The sequence below is a fragment of the Otolemur garnettii genome, unplaced genomic scaffold (genome assembly GCF_000181295.1).
Source record: "Otolemur garnettii isolate 467f Iridium unplaced genomic scaffold, OtoGar3 scaffold00140, whole genome shotgun sequence".
NCBI lineage: Eukaryota > Metazoa > Chordata > Mammalia > Primates > Galagidae > Otolemur > Otolemur garnettii.
In genome coordinates this window covers 3636486-3660258 of record NW_003852535.1, presented here as the reverse complement: position 1 = coordinate 3660258, position 23773 = coordinate 3636486, and the positions used below count along the sequence as shown (strand labels likewise).

Sequence of the window (23773 nt, the reverse complement as noted above, 5' to 3'; positions counted from 1 at the left end):
GCCACAACGCCCGGCTGTTTTTGGGTGCAGCCGTCATTGTTTGGCGGGCCCAGGCTGGATTCAAACCCGCCACCTTAGGTGTATGTGGCTGACGCCTTAGCCACTTGAGCCACAGGCGCCGAGCCAGCTTTTCACTATTGATGGAATTTCTGAGCCCTAACAAGTACTGGAAATCATCTCATTAATCCCCTCATCCTAGAGATGATAAAAGAGAAAAAAGTAACCTGATCCCCTCCTGGATCAGGACGTACCTCAGATTCTGTTCAGAAGCCTGCTTAGCTTAGTTCCTTCTCGGTACTGGTGAAAACTGTTTTAAATCCCTGTATCCTGACATAGCAGGCACTCAAATACCTAAATGAATGGACTGTACTATCTATACATGCTTACTACATGGCGAGCAAAGCATTGCAAGGACTAAAAAACTTTCCCTTTTCCTACTGCATCACAGTGTGGAGCAAATTCCAGGGAAGTAAGTGAAAATTTCTGCATCAGTTCGAACTTGGTAAAAAGCCAGAAGTGCTCAATAAATGTAACCTTGATGTTAGGTTAAAAAAAAAAGCACCTCTGCTCTATTTTCCTGCACACCCAATTTTCATACGCATCAGATCATGGGTAAATGGCTGCAGCTATAGTTGGGGGGGGCGAGGAGGGAATGGGGCTTGGTGGTTACTAGAGACAAGGCATGAGCTATAACCATTAAAAAATGACTAGCTCTAAAACTAACTTTAAATGTCCAAGACCACTGGGCCAGGGTGGCTCACCCTATAATCCTAGCACTCTGGGAGGCTGAGGTGGGTAGATTACCTGTCACTGGTTCGAGACCAGCTTGAGCCACTTCTAAAAACATAGTAGCCAGGTGTTGTGGTGGGAGCCTGTAGTCCCAGCTACTCAGGAGGCTGAGGCAAGAGAACTGCTTGAGCCCCAGAGTTTGAGGTTGCTGTGAGCTATGATAATTATAGCACTCTACTGAGGGCGACAAAGTGAGATTCTGTCTCAAAACAAACAAACAAAAAACTTTAGGGTACAAAGGTATTAGCCCTTGGGCTCTGAATCTGTGTCACATACAGAGGGAGAAATTAAGAGTGGTACCTACATCAATACCGCTACCTCTTCAGAATACTAGATGCTATGTGTCTCTGATGTCTCAGCCTTAATAAGACCCTCACCATTTATTAGAAATTACAGTTAGGATCCGCTTCAGTGCTAGTGATGCCATAGTACTTTTGGTAATTAAAGTTTAACTTCTCACTCTCCAAATGCACTAGAAAATAACTCATCAAACATTTTCTTTTAGATGAGTAGGCTTTTCCTCCCAATTACCTAAGAAGTAATTACTCATGAATTAACTTATTTAGCTCTGTAAATGGAATCTTAACATTTAACTTCAAGCACCCAGCTGGTTTTGGTATAGGCCAAATACACAGAAGTCATGAATTATTTCTTTCCTTTTCATTGGCTCTGGCTCTTAGCCTAAGCAAGGACTAAGTAGACTAACAACCACCCTGAATGAATGCAGGGCTGGCTCCCAAGTGAAGGCATGTTGAATAGTAAGTGAACAGATGCCATGCAAGAGGAAAGCCATCCCTGGCCAGTGCAACCTGAAAAAGCACCATTTAAAAATATGTAAATAAATAAATAACCCAATGACACACTCCACCCCAGTCAGTGCAGCCACAGGAGATAGAGTGAATTCAATTCAAATGGTTATTTATTCTAAAACTGGAAGCTACTGTGCCTACATTTTTGCCATAATGTTGATGAGAACAGGGGAGGAAAAAGTTACAGATGTAAACAATGACACGGTTACATTTTTCTTTTTAAATGGTAAAACCCTTCTTTACTGGCCACTTCCAAGAATGCTTTACAGGCTGTGCAAAAACATTTACAGGTTCCATGTGGTGTTTGTTTTTACCACAAGCTTTTCCATCTACAACTACAACAGACATCTGATAAAACACTGAACAAGTCTTCTAAGGAAAACAAGGCTAAGGATTTCTCTGGTTATCATAACCCACATTTCCCCCCTTGACATAGTTTTTTCATAATAAAAAGACAAACAGAAACAAAACCAGACGTCTAGTGTTGCTGTGAGTGATCTCTGGGACTAAACCAACAAGGATGTGGCAGTTTCATTCTCCATTCACCAAGAAAACCAGCTTTCTTAAAAGACTTTCTAGTAACAAATATCAACAATGAGTACCTTCCCTCTCTGTTCCCCCACTTAAAAAAAAAAAACACAAAAAAAGCTACAGTGGTTTAAACTTTGTTCCCCACCTCTACACCCACTGGAGAGCCCTAGCATCCGTATCCACCTCAGGGACCATAAAAAGATATTTTTCACTAGAGGCCTAAACATCCAAAATGGGGAGGCAGCCTCTGCCCCAGGAAATTCAATTTTCTATTGTAACATAATCTTACCCTAAGGGTATTTCTTTGGGCTACAGTTTTTTTCCTTGCCCTGACACTAAAAGCAAAACTTTCTCAAGCTTTTAATAATACAAAGTTAGTGGGTTACAGAAAATTTCATGCAATCACTTCACCCACTGCCACACACAAATCCATCTGAAAGCACCAGGGGGAAGTAAGTACCCAGAGAAAGGACATCATTATGAGCAAGCAAACTTATCTCCCACCAGCCCCCTGTTCCAGCCTTGGGGTGAGAGATACTTGAGCAAAAGGGTACATTATGACAGACGGGGACAACTAGAGGGCCAGATTAAGGATCTGCACATCTGAAGAAGGGCTGTATTGCAGTAACATTGTGAGAGGGAAAGATCAACTCTCAGCACAAAATTTTAAACAGAGAACTGTCCAGGTGAGGAAATGGAAGTGAAGCATTTAATAGTATGACCCAGAGTTTTCTCTCACTACAAAGTGCTGCAATATGTGGTGCTTGCTGAGAAAGCTCTTGGTTGACACAGTGCTGAAGAGAAAGATGAATTAAAACTGAAGCTAAACATTGAAATGGCATTCCCACATTCCACCCATATTCTTGAACCCAACAACCTCTAGTTATTTGTCAAGAACTGGGAAGGTGTAGGTAAAGTTGACAAAACTACTATCCCAACTGGAGTCTCTCTGCTAGAGGCCTCTCTGGGGACATGCAAGGAAAGCAACCCAGAAGGAATCTTGTTTCAAGTTGGGAAGGGCGAGTGCTTTCACGCACACATGTTCACACTCACACTCTTCCCAAGTCTCAGCAGCCCCACTGAGCTGCCTCCCATCCCCACTCCCTTTTATTATTTATTCTCTACCTGTGTATCAAAAAATCCACCAGGGCATGAGCCCTCCACACTGTACAAAATAGTTGCTATTCTCAGCACCTGGGCCTGAAAGCCCACACCACAGGATTCACCTATATACATATCCTGCTGCAGTGAAAAGAATCCTGCTTCATTTCTGTGTGAGCTGAAACCCTGAGAAACGTTCCTTCTCTTACAATGTAAGAGGACACTCTCACAGAAGATTTCAGAGACCTCTTGCATCTCGCAACCTTGGAAGACAAAGACTAGAGACTGGCAAATCAGAATCTTCAGGCTGAGGGCTGTGCTCCCATTCTCTCCAAGATTTTATGGGACTTCAGCAGTGGGTATATAGAAGGTGGCAGCTATTCTGCTCTGCAATTGAGAATAGTCCCCAGGCCTCTTTGGCCTGGGAATCCTATATAAGGGAACCACCAACTGCAGTCTCCATGCCTCAGCCAAATAGCACAAAGGCACGGGAAAGTAAAGATTGGGATATTTTGGCTTCCCAGCCCACCAGACCAGATATCCCAAGAGGGAAAGGTCAGTAAAGAAAATACAAACGGTTAGTGGTGCAAGTGATTGATAAGAGCCAATCGTTTATTTTCACTGCCCCAGTCACAAGCTCCCCTTCTGTCCCACTCCTGCCTGCTCCTACCTGCTCTGGAGAACAATCCTCACATTGCTTCCCCAGCCTCCCCGCACCACCTCACCACTCTCCCTTACTCGGCTGCCAGTCTAGCTGCCTTAGAATGTCAGAAGGGCGCCATTTTTCAGTTAACTGTCCGACTGCAGGGTACAGAACAGGCAGCCCTAAGTGCTGCTTTCTGAACAAATGTTTTTTGATTACAAATATCTAACTAGGTTTGAAATGTTTTATAGAATAAGACAATATTCTTTTCAACAAACTTTAAAAAAAATGTACAGTTTTTGTTCTTTGTTTCCACCTCCCCCCTCCCCCACCCCTGCTTGCGCACCCCCCCACCGCCCCTCCCCGGCAGCTCAGCCCCACCCCGACAGCCCCTGTTTTCCTTGGTTGTGTTTTGGGGGGGTGCTTGGCACCCCCAGAAATTCAGCTTCATGGCTGACAGGTGACAATGGCAGGGCTTCACCGATACCCTTGGTAACCGTAGAAGTTCCTGTAGTAGTATCGGTCTCTGTCCTGGGGGTGGTGGTAGTAGTAACTCTGCCACTAGAAGAGAGGGAAACCCCATCACTTGGAGCCAGAGTTGGCTGAAGATGAAGAGACATAGCACTCATCCTTTTGGTTCTGCCCCCCCTTCACCCTCTATCTATCCCAAGAAGATACTCACATCCCGGCTGTATCGTCTGTAATAGTCATCTCCATATCTGTTGTACTCATAATCTCGCCCGTAGAATCGATCATAATCTCCCCTATATCGATCATAGAAATTACGGTAACCCTGAGAAAGGAGAAAAAAAAAAGAAGATTTATGAGTTTTCAGCAGCATAACCCACTGCTACCCCCTCTTAAATGAGACACATCTTAGCTTGATATCATAAATAAGTTTAATTTTCCCAGAATAAATTCTTCTAGAACATATTAAATGGGCAAAACCCTAAGCCCTGAGAAAACAGCCCAAACCACTCTGCTCCCCCAAGCCAATAGAAATGGCTCTCACGGCCCAGAGGGAGGAGCAGAAGGAGAGCTGCACTCACCCCTCTGTTTCCAGACTGCCCCCAGTACTGCTGCCCGTAGGCCCGGTTGTCGTAGCCTCGGCGCTGCCCGCCCACTGGAAGAGAAATGGAGAGCGCGCTCAGACAGCTGGCATGGGGTCCTGGCTCCACAACTAGGTGGAAATCAAAAAGTTGGAGCCAAAGGCAATTCTGGGGGAATAGGAGGCCTGTTTCGGCCAGGCTCACACAATGTTAATTAAAGCACCAGCCAGATCTTTAAAAAAGTCTGAGGGGGGAGGGCAGAGGAATAGAGACACGAGAAAATCAAGCCACCTTGCTTTTGAAGCTCCCCAATTCCTGCAAAACATTTCTGATGGCAAAAAGATACATGGCAGAGTTAGAAACATGTATAAAAACTGCCATTCATAGAATTAGATTTTCAGCCCTGAAAGGGATTTCAGATATCATATAACCCATACTTGTCATTTTATACAAAACAAAGTCTATGTAATAAGCTCCTGGAGGGCCGCAACTGTTGGTATTCACAGTGCCTAGCACATAGCAGGCACTTGAAACTCCTATTGACTTAACAGTTATACATACACATACACACATTTTTAAAGAGCAGTAAATATATCCTGGGGTTTTAACTGAAATTAGACATTCAGGAGGAAAATTATTTCCACTAATAGCCTAACTTCCTTTTTAAACCCCCTAAAATTACTGAATAATGCATTCACTTTCTGGTTTATACAATTGGGTTGATCCAAAAGGAGCACCAAGAAAAATTAAAGATGATAATCTTGATTTCACTGCACAATGTCACAAAGACGGGAACAGTGACATGAGGAACCCATATGTTATAATGAAAACTAAACAGACAAGAAGGTGCAAGTATTGCTTTTCAAGGAAACAAATACTTTTGTTGTAAGTAATTCCTTTTTTATTGACGAATTATGGAAAAATCATAAAAAGCTGGAGGTAAAGGAAACAGTTCTGGAAAAATAGATCCATAAAGATGACACTTCCTTACTTATTGTTAGTGAGTTGACTTAGTTCCCTTGGCCTGTCCTCATGCAACCTGCTGTACTTAGCACAAAAAACCAGACCAAGACAGGGGGCTGGCAGGTCTCTAGGACTCACCATAGCCTTGGCCTCGGCTTCGGTTCTGCCGGTTACGCTTGTTTCGGTTATTTCGGCGGTTTGTCCGCTTCTCAGAGGGGGGCAGCAGCTTCCTTGCCTCCTCCTTGTATTTGGTGACAATGGGCTGGGCTTCCTCCTTCTCTAGCTCCCCATATGTCACCTCATCCATATAGTCGCATTTTTCAGGTAAAGAGAAGTTGGCTATAAGAGTAAGAGAGAAGCTTGTGGGCCTGAAAAGTGCATAGATGGGTAAGAACTCATTATGAAAACTCTACAAGAAACATAAGACTTTCTCAACCTCACCTACTAATGTACAAAAACATGCTGGGTTCATACTCATTCACATTTAAATAATCAAATTAGTTTTTTCTACCCTAAGCTTTTCCTAAATTGTAACAGCCCCAGGGCTATCTGCAAACTGTAAGTTTACAAAGTCTCAAGTGATCCATAATAAATTAGGAGTGAACTGGGTTAAGGTTCTTATCAGGACAGCAGTTAAGTAGCCAGAGGCTAAAAGTAACAGAGAAAGTTGGTGTTTGGTCAGATAAGATGCTAACAAATGTAACATTTTAAAAATAAAGGGGGAAGGGGGCTGGAGCAGTGGCTCAGCCCTGTAATCCTAGCACTTTGGGAGGCCAAGGTGGGTAGATTGCTTGAGCTCAAGACACCAGCCTAGGGAAAAGCAAGACCCCGACTCTACTAAAAATATAAAAAAGCCAGCTGGGCATTGTGGTAGGTGCTTATAGACCCACCTACTTGGGAGGCTGAGGCAAAGAGGATTACTTGAGCTTGAGAGTTGGAGGTTGCTATGAGCTGTGAGGCATGGCACTTAACTCTACCCAGGGTAACAGAGTGAAGGTCTGTCTCAAAAATAAATAGGCTGTGCCCGTAACTCAGTGGTTAGGGTGCTGACCACATACACCAAGACTGGCAGGTTTGAACTCGGCCTGGGGACTGCTAAACAACTATGACAACTGCAACAAAAACAAACAAACAAACAAAATAGCTGAGTGCTGTGGCGAGCACCTGTACTCCCAGCTACTTGGGAGGCTGAGGCAAGAGAATCGCTTAAGCCCAAGAGTTTGAGGTTGCTGTAAGCTATGACAACACAACACTCTACTGAGGGCCACATAGTAAGACTGTCTCAAATAAATAAAACAAAACTTTTTTTTTTTTTTTTTTTGAGACAGAGCCCCAAGCTGAGCCCCTGGGTAGAGTGCCATGGCCTCACCGCCCACAGCAACCTCCAACTCCTGGGCTCAAGCAAGTCTCCCAAGTAGCCGGGACCACAGGTGCCCGCCACAACGCCCGGCCATTCCCTGGCCACAGCCACCATCGTTGTTTGGCGGGCCCGGGCTGGACCCAAACCCGCCACCTCAGGTATATGTGGCTGGCGCCCCAGCCGCCTGAGCCACAGGCGCGGAGCCAACAAAACGGTCTTAATGAGAAACTGACCCACGCCTCATAGAATCTACTCAACTATTCAAAGAAAAGAGGAAACAAGAAAGAGTATGACGGCTCTCATTTACCACTTACATGGGATGGGACAGCGCATCTGCCAATCTCCTTATGTAAGTGGTTCTCAACTTTCCTAATGCTGTGGCCCTTTAATATAGTTCCTGTGGGTTGCGACCCACAGGCTGAGAACTGCTGCCTCATGTCAAGTTCAAAAGGCTAACTCCCAGTGGAACTCAATTCAACTGGGCTTTCATGATTGCTTCTTAGACAGATGGAGTTAGCCCTCAGTTTTTATAAAGCTGAACACATTCCTGAGTACCCGGATGTCAGTAAAGTACTAGCACAGTTCATTTGGTGTAAACCCAGAGGCCCAGCTCATGTGCAAAACCGTTCCCAAGCCAGGAGAGTAACAGAATTTGAACAGCCAGCAGTTAATAGTGCATGTGGGATGCCAGAAGCTAATGGCAGCAAGGTAAAAAAATCACACCTGTAAGGGAACAGTAGGAAGTAGGGGCAATCAAAATACTTAATCCTGCCTTATGTGGGCCTTGCTTTCAAGCTTATGTACTGCATTGAAGATTTCAGCAATAATCAAAATACAAGCCTAACGTGCTAACAGAAATCAAGACAAACCGGTGAGATAATTCACTCCAACTGCCAATTCTTCACCTGAATGAATCATAATCTTCCCCCATTCCATAGAGTAAAAACTCCATAAAGCCAAGCTTCATTTCACATACTGGTATTTCCCTTAAGTCTATGAGAGTGCTGGGCAAACAGCAGACATGTTAGTTATAAATACAGTTTGTCCCAAAAGTCACTTTACAAAGAGACAATGGGAAGTTGTAGCTAAATGTACCTTTATTTACAAAATAATCATTGTAAAATTTTACAAAATACTTTCTTCTTTTCTTTTTTTTTTTTGAGATGGAGCCTCAAGCTATCCCCCTGGGTAGAGTGCCGTGGCATCACAGCTCACAGCAACCTCCAACTCCTGGGCTCAAGCGAGTCTCCTGCCTCAGCCTCCCAAGTAGCTGGGACTACAGGCGCCCACCACAACACCTGGCCATTTTTTTGGTTGCAGCCATCATTGTTGTTTGGCGGGCCCGAGCTGGGGATTCGAACCCACCACCTTAGGTGTATGTGGCTGGCGCCCCAGCTGCTTGAGCCACAGGCGCCGAGCCACTTTCTTCTTTTCTTGAGACACAATCTTAACTCAGTCGCCCTGGGTAGAGCGCCCTGGCGTCATAACTCACAACAAACTCAAACTCTTGGGCCTAAGTCATCCTCTTGCCTCAATCTCCCAAGTAGCTGAGATTATGGGCACCCACGACAACACCAAGCTAATTTTTCTATTTTTAAGTAGAGACAAGGTCTCACTCTTGCTCAGGCTGGTCTCAAACTCCTGAGCTCAAACAATCCACCCACCTCAACCTCCCACAGGCATGGCCCAAAACATTATCTATATTGGCCACCTCTTGGTAAAATTTTGTATTCACTTAATGAGTAACTGACTCTAAGGAAGCCACTCCCTTGAATTTTAATTATCCTATGGTCTATCAGTATTTCCCATTTTGTATCTTTCCCAGAATAAGTCAAGGAGTTATTCTTCATATTTACCTTTTTTTATTTTTTTATTTCATATTTACTTTTATTTATTTTGAGACAGAGTCTCACTTTGTCACCCTCCATAGAGTGCCATGGTGTCATCGTAGCTCACAGCAACCTGAAACTCTTGGGTTGAAGTGATCTTCTAGCCTCAGTATCCCTAGTAGCTGGGACAACAGGCGCCCATCACAACGTCCAGCTAGTTTCTAGGGGGTCTTGCTCTGGCTGAGGCTGGTCTCAACTCCTGAGCTCAAGCAATCTACCCACCTTGGCCTCTCAGAGTGCTGGGATTACAGGCTTCATCCACTGTGTCTGGCCTCAGATTTACATTTTAGATGTGGACAGTCAGAGGCTAACAAGTCGCAGTAAGGGCTATAATGACCAGGGATAAGATTTCTACCTTGTGGGTAGTGCCTGTGGCTCAGTGGATAGAGTGCTGGCCCCATATACCGAATGTGGCGGGTTTAAACCCTACCCCAACCAAACAGCAACAACGACAAAAAATAGCCAGGGGTTGTAGTGGGCGCCTGTAGTCCAGGATACTCAGGAGGCTGAGGCAAGAGAATTGCCTAAGCTCAGGAGTTAGAGGTTGCTGTGAGCTGTGATGTCACAGCACTCTACCAAGGGCGATAAAATGAGACTTTGTCTCAAAAAATAAAAAAGATTTCTACCTTGTATAATTTTAGTGGCCTATGATGTGAATGTCCTCCCCGTAATGTTGAATATGTGTTATAAACTTAATCTTCAACACAGCAGGGTTGAAAGGGTGGGACTTAGAAGAGGTGATTAGGTCATGGGGGCCCTATCCTCATGAATGGATTAATGCCATTATCTTGCAGAGTGGCTTGGATATAAAACTTCTCTCATGCATGACTCTTTTGCCGTTTGGCACTCTGACCATGGGGTATCACAGCAAGAGGGCCCTCACTAGGTGCCGGAGCCAGTACCATACTCTTGGAACTCCCAGCCTATGGAATTGTGAGACAAATAAACTTCTACTGTTTCTTTTTTTTTTTTTTTTTTTTGAGACAGAGCCTCAAGCTGTCCCCCTGGGCAGAGTGCCGTGGCATTACAGCTCACAGCAACCTCCAACTCCTGGGCTCAAGCGAGTCTCCTGCCTCCGCCTCCCAAGTAGCTGGGACCACAGGCGCCCGCCACAACGCCCGGCTATTTTTTGATTGCAGCCGTCATTGTTGTTTGGCGGGTCCGGGCTGGGGATTCGAACCTGCCACCTTAGGTGTACGTGGCTGGCGCCTTAGCCGGTTGAGCTATAGGCGCCGAGCCAACTTCTACTGTTTCTAAAGTATCCAGTCTGTGATATTGTTATAGCAGCAAAAAATGAAGTAAGACATTCACCTTTCATCTCCAGCATTATAGATTCAGGCACATCATCTCCTTCCACTTCCTTTCTCAACTCCAGCCTTTTCTTCCAATCTTCCTCATTAGGAACAACTACCACCACTTTCCGAGTGAAGGTCTTAAACAGCAACAACTTCCGCCGCTGACCAGAGTTGTACACATTACACTACAAAAGGAGGAATGATAGACGTTTCGGAACAAAAATTATCACCTAAATTCAACCAAAACAGTATCTTTGACAACTGAGATGCCAGCTTAGGGCTCAGTATATATAGTTGCCTCTAATTTTTTAAACATTCTACGTTGACAGGTATCATCTTATTTTACAATCAGGAAATCTGAGATTCAGAGAGGATAGAGGCCTTGTCCAAGATGACAAAACTTAGTTAAGTGGTGGAGCTAGGAATCCAAATGAGCTCCAACTCTCCTTCCATTGTCACTTACATTTTATAGTCTAGGTCTATATATTCTCAGGTAAAAACACTAATAATGGGTACCTCTGAGATCAAAAACCATTACAACCCTAATATACAACCAGATGGTCATAGCTAGGGAACCTGCTGCTGTTCCTTAATTCTGTCTCTCTATATAAATACCTCACTCACTCTGACTTTATGCAATTTTATCAGATTAAATGGATACCAAATTGTTTATCTTTGGATCTATGTAAAATCAAGTTTATTTTGAACAATACCTGATCAAGAATGAAGTTCCTCTTTGTTCGGGAAGCAATCTGGACCAGCTTACTAAGGCACTGGGAGGCTTGCTGAACTAAAAGGTCTCGACTTTTGGGGTCCATCTCTGGCTCTTCAAGCCCCTTCATCTGATGAGTTTGAGAGGAAGTGAAGAGAAACACAAGCAGTTATGAAGTAAGTTAAAGCCCAAGAATCACTGATGAAATGTCAAATCATGTCAATTCTATCTCATTCCTCAGCGTCACGATGCTGTACATTTTCTGCAGTAGTCATTTCCAGTCCCAACCTAGATATATTCCAGACTATATTCACTTTCAGATATTTGACAACAAAGCAAAGAAAAAAATAGTTAAGAGAAAAACCATATACAGAAAAACTCTTTTCTCTGAGACTCTTTTTCTCAAACACACAAAAAGCGAACTCTCCACTGAGGACAGGTTATAGGAGCTACTTGGGACTTTCAGAGAAAATATAGCTGACTAATCCCCCCAGCTACTCACCCTCATTTGATTGAGCACAGTCTCAGCTCCCAGGATATTGTATCTTTTCTCAGGGTTTTCTCTTGCATATTTCAGTGCCCACTGAGTCTTTCCAGATCCAGGCAGTCCCACCATCAGAATCACCTGCAAGTAAATAGCACCAGAAATGCAATGTGAAGTGAGAGTCATATTTATGAAAACTAATTAAAGAACATTCCCCCCATTCCAGTTTGAGGAGACCTGGGAAAGCATACCCACCCACCATTCCAAAGCAGGAAACCGAAATGCCTGCATACTGCTTGGCATACCTCACACTCCTCTATGGTCTTGGGAGGGACTGCAGTGCGCACACGATCCTCAACAGGCACAGCATGGATGAACACAAACTCTTCTGGTGGTGGGAAGAAGGGCTCTTCTTTCTGGCCAAAATTTAATTCTACAACACAATTTTTGCAGAGGACATGGGGTAGAAGGGCCCGGTCTGCCAGGGATTCCTTGTTGATTCGGAATGCCACACCTAGGTCTTCTCCATTTTTTGAGAAGGAAAGTTCTACTTCTTCATTCTCAAAATTCTGCAATGACAAAGGACAAGTTTGAGGTTGATTAAATCTTAAAATTTAATTTTTTTTTCTTTTTGTGCAGACTGCTACACAAAATAACTAAGTAATAAATCAAATGCACAAAAGCCAGCAGTTTTTATGATTCTATAGCAAGCAGAATCTAACTCCAAGTACCCTCTAACCATTCCCTGGTATGAACCCACAACTTTCAGGTGCACTTACAGCAAAGCAGCCAATGACATCACTCTCCCCAAAACTCTGGCCAAATTCTTCAAACTGTCCACTCTCTGCTTTCAGTCCTCGTCCGTCGAAACCATAAGAGAATTCATCCTCACCTAGAACAGTAAAAAGATGAGCTATCTACGCCCAAACTTTCCATAGAATAAGCAATACAATAGCAAACACTAATACACTAATGAGAAAGTTAAAAAAAATAACTTTACCAAGCTGTGGATGGGAAAAATCAATAGACCACCCAACTCGAAGGAGAGAAACTTCTGTGCAGCCTTCTTTCATTGGGAGATTCTGGGTTACCTGGCCAAGTCAGAAAAAGAACTCTTAGATACTCTGACCAACTCAGGAGCAAAGCCTGAGTTAGAAAGATAAGATTTAAAAATTTTTTTTGTTGTTGCAGTTTTTGGGCGGGGCCAAGTTTGAACCAGCTACCTCTGGCATATGGGGCTGGCACCCGACTCCCTGAGCCACAGTCGCCACCTCAGAAAGATAAGACTTTTATAAAAACAGAAAACAACTATCACAATTCAGCATCAAAATAATCAGAATAACAACTCTCACTGAACTTAAACCAAAGCCATAAGGGCTGACTTCTTGGTACTGAAGCTTAAGGGTATTTTGGTGCTTTTTTGTACACCAAGAAAATACTGATGGACACAAATATAGTGCATAGATAGCAGTTTAATGAATAAATTAATAGATGAATAACCTTAATAAGCTACTACCTTTGCCTCAAAGCAGACTTTTCCCTTTGTCACTCCATAAGTACTCCTTGCCCCAGACCAAAGGGTGGGGAACTTCTCTGAGAAAAGTGGCTGCCCTCCATAGCGGTCTTTGCTCACTTGAAAGTGGAGATCCGAGGTATCTGTTGAGAAAGTAGCAGCTTAGTCCAATGCCAAATACTCAAAAACCACCAAAAGAACAAAAGTATTCCCAATTGTCAAGAATGGATGCAAAGGCGGGGCTTGGTGGGCCTGTAATCCTAGCACTCTGGGAGGTTGAGGCAGGTGGATTGCCTAAACTCACAGGTTCGAGACCAGCTTGTGCCAGAGCAAGACTCCACCTCCAAAAATAGACATTGTGGCAGGTGCCTGTAGTCCCAGCTACTTGGGAGGCTGAAGCAAGAGAATCTCTTGAGCTCAAGATGAGACTGCTGTGAGTTTTAATGCCACAGCATTCTCAAGGCTGACAGAGTGAGACTCTGTCTCTAAAAAAAAAAAAAAGGATGTAAAGTCTCTTGGAATTTGCAGGCTATGAAGTTTTAATCTCCAAAATTACTTCTAAGAGATTAGTTAAAAACCCCAATCTGTCTGCCTTATACATACATGTATCCAGGTTCACAAGAGTTTGATCTTCCTCCTCATCTTTTGCCTCTTCTTCTGGGGGTGGTGGTGACTTTGAGCTGCACATAAGATAGAAAGGAAATACATTGTAACCAAAGCCCTCTTCTTGGAGTGTCTGCATGACATTACCTCTGCTTTAAACTACCAGTCAATATCAAACCCCAGTAGGTAGCTTCTTTCAATAAATAAGAAAGGACAATAGGAGCTTCCAGGGTAGATTCAGTCTAAAACTTATGCCTGTAAAAACCTATTCCATTTTTAACCCATCCCTCCTTCCAGACTCTCCAATCAGCATCAGGTATACCAAAATCAGAGCAGACGCTCCCTTCAAAGGGACTGCTTCCCTCACCGGCTGTGGTAAGCCTCCTCCCGGAATTCATAGTAAGCTCGGCCATGTTCGTCCTTCTCATCCCGCTGTCTCTTTACCCCCCGCCGCTCACCATCTGAGCCTGTAGGTTTTGACTTTTCACTATCTTGGTCATCTCCTACAAAAAGGATGGAAAGAAAATCAGCAGTTTTCATGCTGGAGTGTAGAAGCAGCTCAGAACCAAAAGAAACTAAAGTGGGATCTCAGTATCTAATCAAAATATCCAGGTTATTCCACTGCATCCTGCACTTAACATTTTATTTCCATAGATTATTTTCCTATATGTTTTGGGATTTTATTTAAAAAAACCATTATGGGTTAATTACAGTCAAACAGAAGATAAAAAAATGGACAATTTTTGCATTCTAAATTTATCTGTTAAAATCAGGTCAAACTTGCAGATTTCCCCATCAATATGACATAAAAAAATATCTCTTAGGCCTTTAAAAAACTTTCAAAGATTAATTTAATTTCCATTCTTGTCAAGATTTGGATTTAAGATAGGCACTTAGTAACATATTCTATAAAAATTTAGATTTAAGGTATACATTTAGTAACATAGTCTATGGTGTTTTTCTGTAACTTCCTGATAAACTCCCCAATTTTTTTCTAAAGTTAGCCTTTCATGCTTTAAAATGCACTGCCATCCATGGCTTTATTTTACATGGCAAATGGACTTAAGACCATGACATATAGCTGTATTTTTAACAAGGATCTTTAACAAAAGTTGCAGGAGCACACCATTAAGTCACAAGAGACCCATAAATAATAGTGTATTTTTACTGCACATAATTTGGGGCAGGAAAGTGTTGTCATATTTAATAACACTCTTTACAAGGAGAAAAAGTCTGGAGTTTTTCCTTAGGCTTTTGTATTTTGCAATAGTAAAAAGGTTTTTAATAATATTTTCTTTAAAACAATCCTTTATCCCTCAACATTTTTTACCTGCTATTTGAGATACACATAAGGTTATGTCAAAGGTTATATAATGGGATTTTTGTTCCAGGACACAGGACACGCAATTGCTGTAAAATGGGTTCCAATTTTACCATGATACTCTGTAACAACCTAAAGAAATTATAAAAACTACGAAGGCAACCCACTTTACAGTGAGACTTGGAAGCAGTTCTAGTTTTTCTCTCTACTCTGACAGTTATTGTAATGGATCAGCTCTAACCATCCAATCACTTCAAAGCAAAGGACAAAGGTCACTAACTCCCTGGGGCGACTCTACACATTCTGTTCCACAAGGTTACTCAGGGGTCCCACCAGTACTTCAATCACTTCAATTCAGGAAGCCAGAGGCCTGAAATGCAAAAGACTTGCTTCAGTGTACAGCAAATCTACAAATAAATCTATCACTGACTTAATGGGGCAATTAAAATTTAATCATAATAATATAGGAAAAAATAAAAAACCCAGTCAAGTAACCTTAACTAACTTATTCTAAATGCACTTGATTAAAATTTTCTCTTCTTTAGTTAACTATTAAACCGAACACCCTCACACTCCGTTGTCCCCTACTGCTCTAACAGGAACAAGGTTAGATTTTCAGATTCTCTGTAGTGAAGTTCAAGCTCCAGTAATGCGCTTTTGACGGAGCGGACTTTGACGAACTTAGCCTATTGCTTAACATTTTCATGGTGAAAAAGTCAACAGGGGCTCGGCGCCTATAGCTCAACCGGCTAAGGCGCCAGCCACGTACACCTAAGGTGGCGGGTTCGAATCCCCGGCCCGGACCCGCCAAACAACAATGACGGCTGCAACCAAAAAATAGCCGGGCGTTGTGGCGGGCGCCTGTGGTCCCAGCTACTTGGGAGGCGGAGGCAGGAGACTCGCTTGAGCCCAGGAGTTGGAGATTGCTGTGAGCTGTAATGCCATGGCACTCTACCCAGGGGGACAGCTTGAGGCTCTGTCTCAAAAAAAAAAAAAAAAAGAAAAAGTCAACAGGCAGGTAACCCAAAGACTAAGCCTCCAAATGTCGGTCTGGCTCTCTGTGTAACTGCCAATTCCTTAGCACACTCTCCACCAGGAAAAAAATAACAAGCACCGCGGTAGAGTGTTCCGCAGATAGCTCACAAGCAGTTCGCACGCAAATTCGCTCACATCCATCCATTACCACCAAAGAACCAAGTTAGGCAGAAACCTCCCTCCTGCAAAGAGTGGAGCCACTAGAGGAGGCCAAACCCCCTAGAAAGGTAGGTGAAAGATGAAAGACACTTCCCCCGGCGAGTCCCATCAAATGGCGATGGGAATCTTGCACTTTCAGGCAAGTGAGAACAAAAAATCCGACCCTGCGATGCAGGGCGGGGTGCTAGATCAGGGGCGCACTCGGCAGGTTGGAGCCGGGCTCCGCTGCCAGCTCCTCACCCTGTTCCTCTGCGGCCTTGTCACCCGGCGCTTCGTCGCCGCTCCGCTCCTCGGGCTCGTCTTCCTCTCCCTTGCCAGTGCCCTGTTCTTCGCCTCCATTTACCCCACCTGACCCGGCCGTGGCCTCCGCTGCCTTCTCAGAAGTATTGGGCTCGGCCAAGGCCTCCATGGCTGCCGCCTCCGGGGGCTCCGGTGGCGGCTGCGCGGCCTGGCCTGACGCCTGAGAGGGAGGTGGCTCTTCGTCCTCGTCCTCAAGCAGCGCCTCCTCGTCCTCCTCCTCCTCCTCCTCGTCGTCCTCCTCGTCCCCGCCCGGACCGCCGCCCGACGCGGCCACAGGCCGAGGCTCCGCCTTGCAGGCCCCGCCGGGCCCGGCCCCGCCACCACCGGCCTCGTCCTCGAGCATCTCGGCGTCCAGCGCCTCCTGCAGCCGCTGCGCCAGATCCACTTTGAGGCCGCGCGAGTCCAAGCCCCGCCGCTGCAGCTCCGACCGCAGCTCGGTCACTTTCAGCCGCTTCACCTCCATCGCCGCCGCCGCCTCCTCCGCCTCCCGCCGCCTCCTCCCCTGCGAACCGTCGACCGAGCCCGACCGCGCAGGCGCCGCCGCCGCCGCCGCCCGCCTCCGCCTCACGCGCCAGCCCTAAGCCCGCGCGAGCGAGCGCACGCACGCAGGCAGTAGAGGCCGCGCACAGTCCCCGATACGTATTGTTTGTTTCTCCTTTCTCCTCCCCTCCTACTTCGGCTCACGGAGCCCAAAACAACGCTACCGGAGCTGCTCCCCTTCTAGTTCCTCGGTTCCCCAGGTGCGGGCGGGAGGGCGTGCTAGGAGAACGACAGACTTCCCTCCTTCTCCCTCCCACCCCTTTTACCCCTCTAGACCAATCACCGCCGGGGTTTTACTGCGCAGCCGCAACGGAGTCCGAGACGGACTAGCTGGCTATAGTTCAAGTGCCTCGTAGCACGGAAGCGTGTGCGCGCCGGTCTTGCCGTACTTCTGCGGCTGTTCTGCGCAGCCGCCAGGAACTCACTTGTCCTACGCCCCTCACAGACTGTCACCTCCCTTACTTCCGTCTGACTTCCAGTTGCCGCGGCGCCTTAGGGCTTGTCCCCTGTCCTTTTTCCCTACAGACGTGTATGTAGCAGCTACTTGAGAGTAACAACAACAGAAGAGAAGCCATTGCACCAAGAAAGCCAACTAGCAATTATTTTTCTGGTTAGTAAACAAGTGGGCTTTCACGAACCAAAGGATAACTGTAATCATTGGCCTTTTTCCCTCGCTACCTCTCCTTCTACCCAGCAACAGACGCCCTGACCCCGCCTTTCGACTCTCTTATTGGCCAACTTGAATAGTCATTTGACATTCTGATTGGTCATCCGTCATCATTCGGATTTTTCCGATTGGCGAAACCGCCTGGGGATTTTTTTTTTCCGGGTTAGTCCGCCGTGGAGGCGGGGTCATTTCTCTGGGATTATTTTTTCCGGAGCCGTTTCTGATTGGGCGATGCGATATAATGCACGCGACTCTTTAGACACCAAACTGTCGGGTGATCTGACCCTTTCCTCTCCAAGCTTGCCTCGGTAAACCCAGGAGACTTCGGGCTTGAGCGTGTGCAGAGGCCCGCGACGCCTGGTGGGCTTGCAACAGGGGTGCTTTTTGCACTCCTTAGTCTCGCCTATGGGTGGGGGTGTCCGAGCCTCGTTCACTTCAGTTTCCTAGTTTGTACCACTGACACCCATAAGTACTTGTTGAATAAGGACAAATAAAAAGCTGGAGTAGACGCAAGCTTCTTGATTTCTTTTAGCGGTAGTCCACGCCTACTCCCTTATACTTCCAGGTCAGTGGAGGCGTATCTAAAAGAGAAGAGGAAGCAAATTCTACCGGCTAGTGAACATCGGCCACGATTGCTAAGCAAGGCCTTTGCTTTTGGGGGGGAGAGGGGGCGGGGAGGCTTCCTTGCTCTGGAATCATCTCTACTGGTAAATTACTTAATATTTGGTTTCGCTGTTTTTACATTCTCTTCCTAGTTTCCTGCACTTCAGGAGATTGAAAAACTGCAGAGAGGAGAGGTGTGGCTCTAGTAAAAACAAGCAAAGCTCATGTCCCAAGGTGGGCGGGGGGCTCCTGCCTTCCTAAGTCGGCTACCAAAATCAGTTATTTTGCTCCCAACCCCAGAGTTTCAGTTGCTCTTTCACTTACCAATTCCGCAAGAGCACTAGACGACAAAGAGTTATGGAGAAGCGCCTGCAGGAGGCTCAGCTGTACAAGGAGGAAGGGAACCAGCGTTACCGGGAAGGGAAGTACCGAGATGCTGTGAGTAGGTACCATCGAGCTCTGCTTCAGCTGCGGGGTCTGGATCCAAGTCTGCCCTCCCCGATATCTAACTTAGGTCCTCAGGGCCCGGCTCTCACACCTGAACAAGAAAACATACTGCAAACCACCCAGACAGACTGCTACAACAATCTAGCTGGTAAGAACAGGGCTGAAGGGTGGGTAGAGAACATCAGTGCAGGAACATGAAAGTTTGTAAATATTGGGAGAAACACGGACATTCTTTTCTTTTCTCATCCAGTTATTCCGCTGTGAATTGAAATACATTTCCAATCTGTGGGGTTCCAGGGGAACTGCTGTAGACTAGGGCTTCTCAAATTTCACCTGGAGAGTTTGTTAAAGCACAAATTCCTGCCCTCCCCCAGCCCCCATATAAGGATTTAGTGGGTCTCAGGGGTTACCAATTTTGCATTTCTGACAAGCTCCTGGGTGATGCTTTTAGCTTAAGGGAATTTTGCATGCTGTAGACAAAAATTGAATTTATGATTAAGGTATTGTTTCTTAAAGGAAAATTTAATATTTGGGAAACAAGTTTCATGTTGTAGCTAGTCCTGTAGATCACTTACTTTCACTGGTTTTTATAGCATTTCTTCATTTTCTTTTTTCCTGCAAACAGCTAATTTGGATTACTAGTATTTTCCATCTTCAGATGGCCTTAGGTGAAGAGATGGATGCTATAGTATAACTAGGATTAACCTGCTAAGATGAAAAGAGACTTGGCTCAGTGCCTGTAGTTCAGCAGCTAGGGTGCCAGCCACATACACCTGAGCTGGCAGGTTCGAATCTAGCCCGGGCCTGCCAAACAACAATGACAGCTACAACCAAAAGATAGCCCGGGATTGTGGCAGGTGCCGGTAGTACCAGCTGCTTGTGAGACTGAGACAAGAGAGTCGCTTAAGCCCAAGAGTTAGAGGTTGCTGTGAGCTGTGACGCTACGACGACATAATGAGACTGTGTCAAAAAAAAAAAAAAAAAGGATAAAAAGAGACTCTTTTTTTTTTTGAGACAGAGTCTCACCTTGTCACTCTTGGTAGGTTGCTGTGGCGTCATAGCGCACAGTAACCTCAAACTCCTGTGCTCAAGCGATTCTCTTGCCTCAGCCTCCCCAGTAGCTGGGACTACAGACCCTTGCCACAACGCCAGGCTACTTTTAGAGACGAGGTCTCAGCTCTGGCTCAGGCTGGTCTTCTAACCTGTGAACTCACGCAGGCCACCCGTCTGAACCTTGCAGAGTGTAGGCTTATTGGCATGAGCTACCACGCCAAGCTCTAAAAAAGATATATTTTTTTAAAAGTCTGTTCTATGAAAGGTGAAATAACCATAGAGCTAATTAAATTATTTTGCAGTATATTAGAACTTCCTAACAGTCCAAATTGAGGCTATGGAAATTAAACTTCCTGACCAGGCATGGCGGCTCACAACTGCAATCTAATTGCTTAGGAGGCCAAGGTGGGTGGATTGCTTGAGCTCGAGTTCAAGACCAGCCTGAGGAAGATTGAGACCTTGTCTCTACTAAAAATAAAAAAATAAGTTGGATGTGGTGGCATGAGTCTGTAATCCTAATTGTTTATAAAGCTAAGACGAGGATCACTTGAGTCTTGGAGTTTGAGTTTGCAGTGAGCTATCATGATGCCACTGCCCTCATGCTCAGGCAACACAGCAAGACCTTGCCTTAAAATAAACAACAGAAAGGGTGAGGGCCTATAATCCTAGTACTCTTGAGAGGGTAAGGTGGGTGGATCCCTTGACCTCAGGAGTTCAAGACCAGCCTGAGGAAGATTTGAAACCTTGACTTTGCTAAAAATAGAAAAATTAGCTGGGCATGGTGGCACATACCTGTAGTCACAGCTACTTGGGAGGCTGAGGCAAGAAGATCACTTGGGCTTGGCGCCTGTGGCTCAAGTGGCTAAGACGCCAGCCACATACACCTAAGGTGGCGGGTTCAAATCCAGCCCGGGCCTGCCAAAACAACAATGACAGCTGCAACCAAAAAATAGCTGGGCGCTGTGGCAGGTGCCTGTGGTACCAGCTACTTGGGAGGCGGAGGCAGGAGACTCATTTGAGCCCAGGAGTTGGAGGTTGCTGTGAGCTGTGATGCCGCAGCACTCTACCCAGGGGGACAGCTTGAGGCTCTGTCTCAAGAAAAAAAAAAAGAACATCACTTGAGCCCAGGAGTTTGAGGTTTCTGTGAGCTATATGACACCCTAGCCTGGGACAACAGAGTAAGACGCTGTCTCAAAAAACAAAAGCATTACTTGTTTATCGTGTTTTCCTCCCTGTTGGGTACTAGGATGCAAGTTCTATTTATTTGTCAAGATGTCTGCCTTGTGAGGGCGGCGCCTGTGGCTCAGCTGGTAGGGTGCTGGCCCCATATACTGAGGGTGGCAGGTTCAAACCCAGCCCCAGCCAAACTGCAACAAAAAAATAGTTGGGCATTGTGGCAGACGCCCATAGTCCCAGCTACTCGGGAGGCTGAGGCAAGAGAATCCTAAGCCCAGGAGTTGGAGGTTGCTGTGAGTTGTGTGATGCCACGATACTCTACAGAGGGCAATAAAGTGAGACTCTGTTTCTTAAAAAAAAAAAAAAAGATGTCTCCCTTGTTCTTGTTACCCTCTGCTCTTGGCTCAGTGCCTGGCACTTGGTCCGTGCCCGATAACTGGTTGTCAAATGAATGATGCTACAGTGATAGATTGGTTGACCCCTGGGGAAATATCTAAATATCAACCATTCGACCACTTGGTGGAGATATTGTAGAAAGGATGCAAACATAAGCCCCTAGGCCTTTTATTTTTTTGAGACAGAGCCTCAAGCTGTCATCCTGGGTAGAGTGCTGTGGTGTCCCAGCTCATAGCAACCTCCAACTCCTGAGCTTATGCAATTCTCCTGCCTTCGCCTCCCAAGTAGCTAGGACTACAGGCGCCTGCCACAGCGCCTGGCTATTGGTTGCAGCTGTCGTTGTTTGGCGGGCCTGGGCTAGATTTGAACTCGCCAGCTCAGGTGTATGTGGCTGGAGCCTTAGCCGATTAAGCTACAGGCCCCAAGCCAAGCCTAGGCCTTTTAATGTCCTCATTCTGTCCTCTGCCTTGATCCTAGGTTTTTCTCAGTACCATGATTAATTCCCAAGGTTATAAAATAGGGAGCGTATTTCACTTCTTAATTATAGGAAGGCAGAACATTGACCTGAACATTGCCTCCTAAGCAGGTTTGTACTTTGAGGTACCTTTAAATTACCCAAGTGAAGGCTTGGCGCCTGTAGCACAGTGGTTATGGCGCCAGCTGCATACACTGAAGTTGGTGGGTTTGAACCCAGCCCAGGCCAGCTAAAACAACAATGACAACTGCAACAAAAAGTAACCAGGCATTGTGGTGGGCACTTGTAGTCCCAGCTACATGAGAGGCTGAGGCAAGAGAATTGCTTAAGCCCAAGAGTTTGAGGTTGCTGTGAGCTGTGATGCTATGACAGTCAACCCAGGGCGACAGCTTGAGACTCTGTCTCAAAAAAAAAAAAAAAAATTATCCAAGTAAATAATGAAGTAATATATATTCCATGGAGAATAATGATGATTTGGGGAGTTAGAGAGTGCTTGGCTTAAATTTCATGTTCATTCTACCTAGAAGCTGTCGGATCTTGGACAGTTTTATTTCTCTGAGCCTTGATTTTTTTCATCCATTAAATGGAGCTAGTAACACCAATTTCATAGTGTGGATGAAAAGATTAAAGGAGGCCAGATGTAGTGGCTCACACCTATAGTCCCAGCACTTTGGGAGACCATGTCAGAAAGACAGCTTGAGGCCAGGAGTTCCAGACAAGCCTGGGCAATGCAGTGAGATCCCTGTCTCTACCACATTAACAAAAGAAGAAGAAGAAGTCAGGTGTGGTGGTGTGTGTCACTTGTGGGAGACTCAGGAGGATCACTTAGGGCTAGGAGTTCAAGGGTACAGTGAGCTCAGATTATACCCCTGTGTTTCGGTCTAGGCATTGGAGTGAGCTCCCACCTGTAAAAAACATTAAAAAAAAATTAAAAATGATTAAACAAGATAGTGTATATCAAACACACAGCACACTCTTGCTGATACAATTAATGGCAATTGTTACCTAACTTGTAGTATAAGAGTATATTCTTAAAGGTTTTCTAGCTAGGCTTGATTGAACACTCAATGTGTAGTAGGCAATCAGTAGCTGTGAAGTAGATTGCAATGTATGTAAAGCTTACATTCACTCCTGGATGCCTGGTGCCTAGAAGAGTATCTGGCATATGGAAGAGACTTCAGTAGAATGTTGTTGATGCTATCCTATGTTTGGTATTGCCTTGAGCTGGCCAGTGGGACCCAGTGTAATAAATCCCTCCTCCCTTTTCTCTCCACATTTCATTTGGCCCATTAGCTTGTCTCCTTCAGATGGAGCCAGTGAACTACGAACGAGTGAGAGAATATAGTCAGAAAGTCCTAGAACGACAGCCTGATAATGCCAAGGCCTTATATCGGGCTGGAGTAGCCTTTTTCCATCTGCAGGACTATGATCAAGCTCGACATTACCTCCTCGCAGCTATCAACAGGCAGCCTAAAGGTGAGCAAGGAGGGGACAGAAGTGGTAGGAATGAAATAAAATCATCCTGCCAGCAAGGTATGGTGCCTCACGCCTGTAATCCTAGCACTTGGGGAGGCTGGGTAGGGTAGATTGCTTGAGCTCAGGAGTTCAAGACCCCATCTCTACTAAGAAAAAAAAAAAAAACAGCCACACATCGTGGTGGGCATCTGTAGACCCAGCTTACTTGGGAGGCTGAGGCAAGAGGATTGCTGAGTCCAAGAGTTTGAGATTGCTGTGAGCAGCGATGATGCCAAAGCACTCTTCCAAGGGCAATGGAAAGAGACTCTGTCTCAAAAACAAGAAAGCGGCTCCGCGCTTATGGCTCAACCGGCTAAGGCGCCAGCCACGTACACCTAAGGTGGC

At 45.5% G+C, this 23773-nt stretch overlaps 2 protein-coding genes and 1 long non-coding RNA gene across 8 annotated transcripts in view; 1 reads left to right on the top strand and 2 right to left on the bottom strand.

Annotated features, from left to right (window-relative positions):
- Positions 1-1686: 1686 nt before the first annotated feature.
- Positions 1687-17349, bottom strand: HNRNPUL2 (heterogeneous nuclear ribonucleoprotein U like 2). Of its 2 annotated transcripts, XM_003798712.2 has the most exons (14): positions 16497-17349; positions 14109-14244; positions 13742-13818; positions 13142-13281; positions 12626-12716; positions 12405-12517; positions 11931-12194; positions 11644-11766; positions 11143-11271; positions 10446-10614; positions 6024-6224; positions 4923-4996; positions 4556-4666; positions 1687-4434 (listed from the first exon to the last, which is right to left on the bottom strand). In XM_003798712.2, exons 1-14 carry the CDS (start codon positions 17017-17019, stop codon positions 4351-4353), a joined length of 2235 nt encoding a protein of 744 aa, XP_003798760.1. In that variant the 5' UTR covers positions 17020-17349; the 3' UTR covers positions 1687-4350. The 2 variants fall into 2 exon arrangements, with proteins under 2 accessions (XP_003798760.1, XP_012666081.1); XM_012810627.2 differs by lacking the exons at positions 1687-4434; positions 4923-4996 and having other exon boundaries at positions 4570-4666.
- Positions 1687-23773, bottom strand: part of LOC111728068 — a 24571-nt gene continuing 2484 nt past the window's right edge. Inside the window, exons 2-3 of the long non-coding RNA XR_002775476.1 lie at positions 22879-22886; positions 1687-4102 (exon numbers count right to left, since the gene is read on the bottom strand). This is a non-coding gene — a long non-coding RNA (uncharacterized LOC111728068). The remainder of the gene's footprint in view (positions 4103-22878; positions 22887-23773) is intronic.
- TTC9C (tetratricopeptide repeat domain 9C) overlaps positions 17581-23773 on the top strand; it is an 8981-nt gene continuing 2788 nt past the window's right edge. The window contains exons 1-4 of one of the 5 annotated variants that reach the window (XM_023518477.1): positions 17581-17706; positions 18329-18470; positions 18667-18961; positions 23207-23389. In XM_023518477.1, coding sequence (XP_023374245.1) covers positions 18724-18961; positions 23207-23389 — 421 coding nt within the window. In that variant the 5' untranslated portion in view covers positions 17581-17706; positions 18329-18470; positions 18667-18723. Of the gene's footprint in view, positions 17707-18103; positions 18124-18258; positions 18561-18666; positions 18962-23206; positions 23390-23773 lie in introns of those variants that run through there. The other 4 variants (XM_012810626.2, XM_023518476.1, XM_023518475.1 and 1 more) reach the window with 4 other exon arrangements.

What these genes read in the sequence shown, in the direction of transcription:
- HNRNPUL2 (XM_003798712.2), bottom strand. Translation starts at nt 17,019, where the DNA reads ATGGAGGTGAAGCGGCTGAAAGTGACCGAGCTGCGGTCGGAGCTGCAG. An exon ending in GGCAGTCTGGAAACAGAGGG is followed by an intron (nt 4,667 to 4,922) that starts GTGAGTGCAGCT and finishes CTCCTTTCTCAG; the next exon opens with GGTTACCGTAATTTCTATGA. An exon ending in ACAGACGATACAGCCGGGAT is followed by an intron (nt 4,435 to 4,555) that starts GTGAGTATCTTC and finishes CCTCTCTTCTAG; the next exon opens with TGGCAGAGTTACTACTACCA.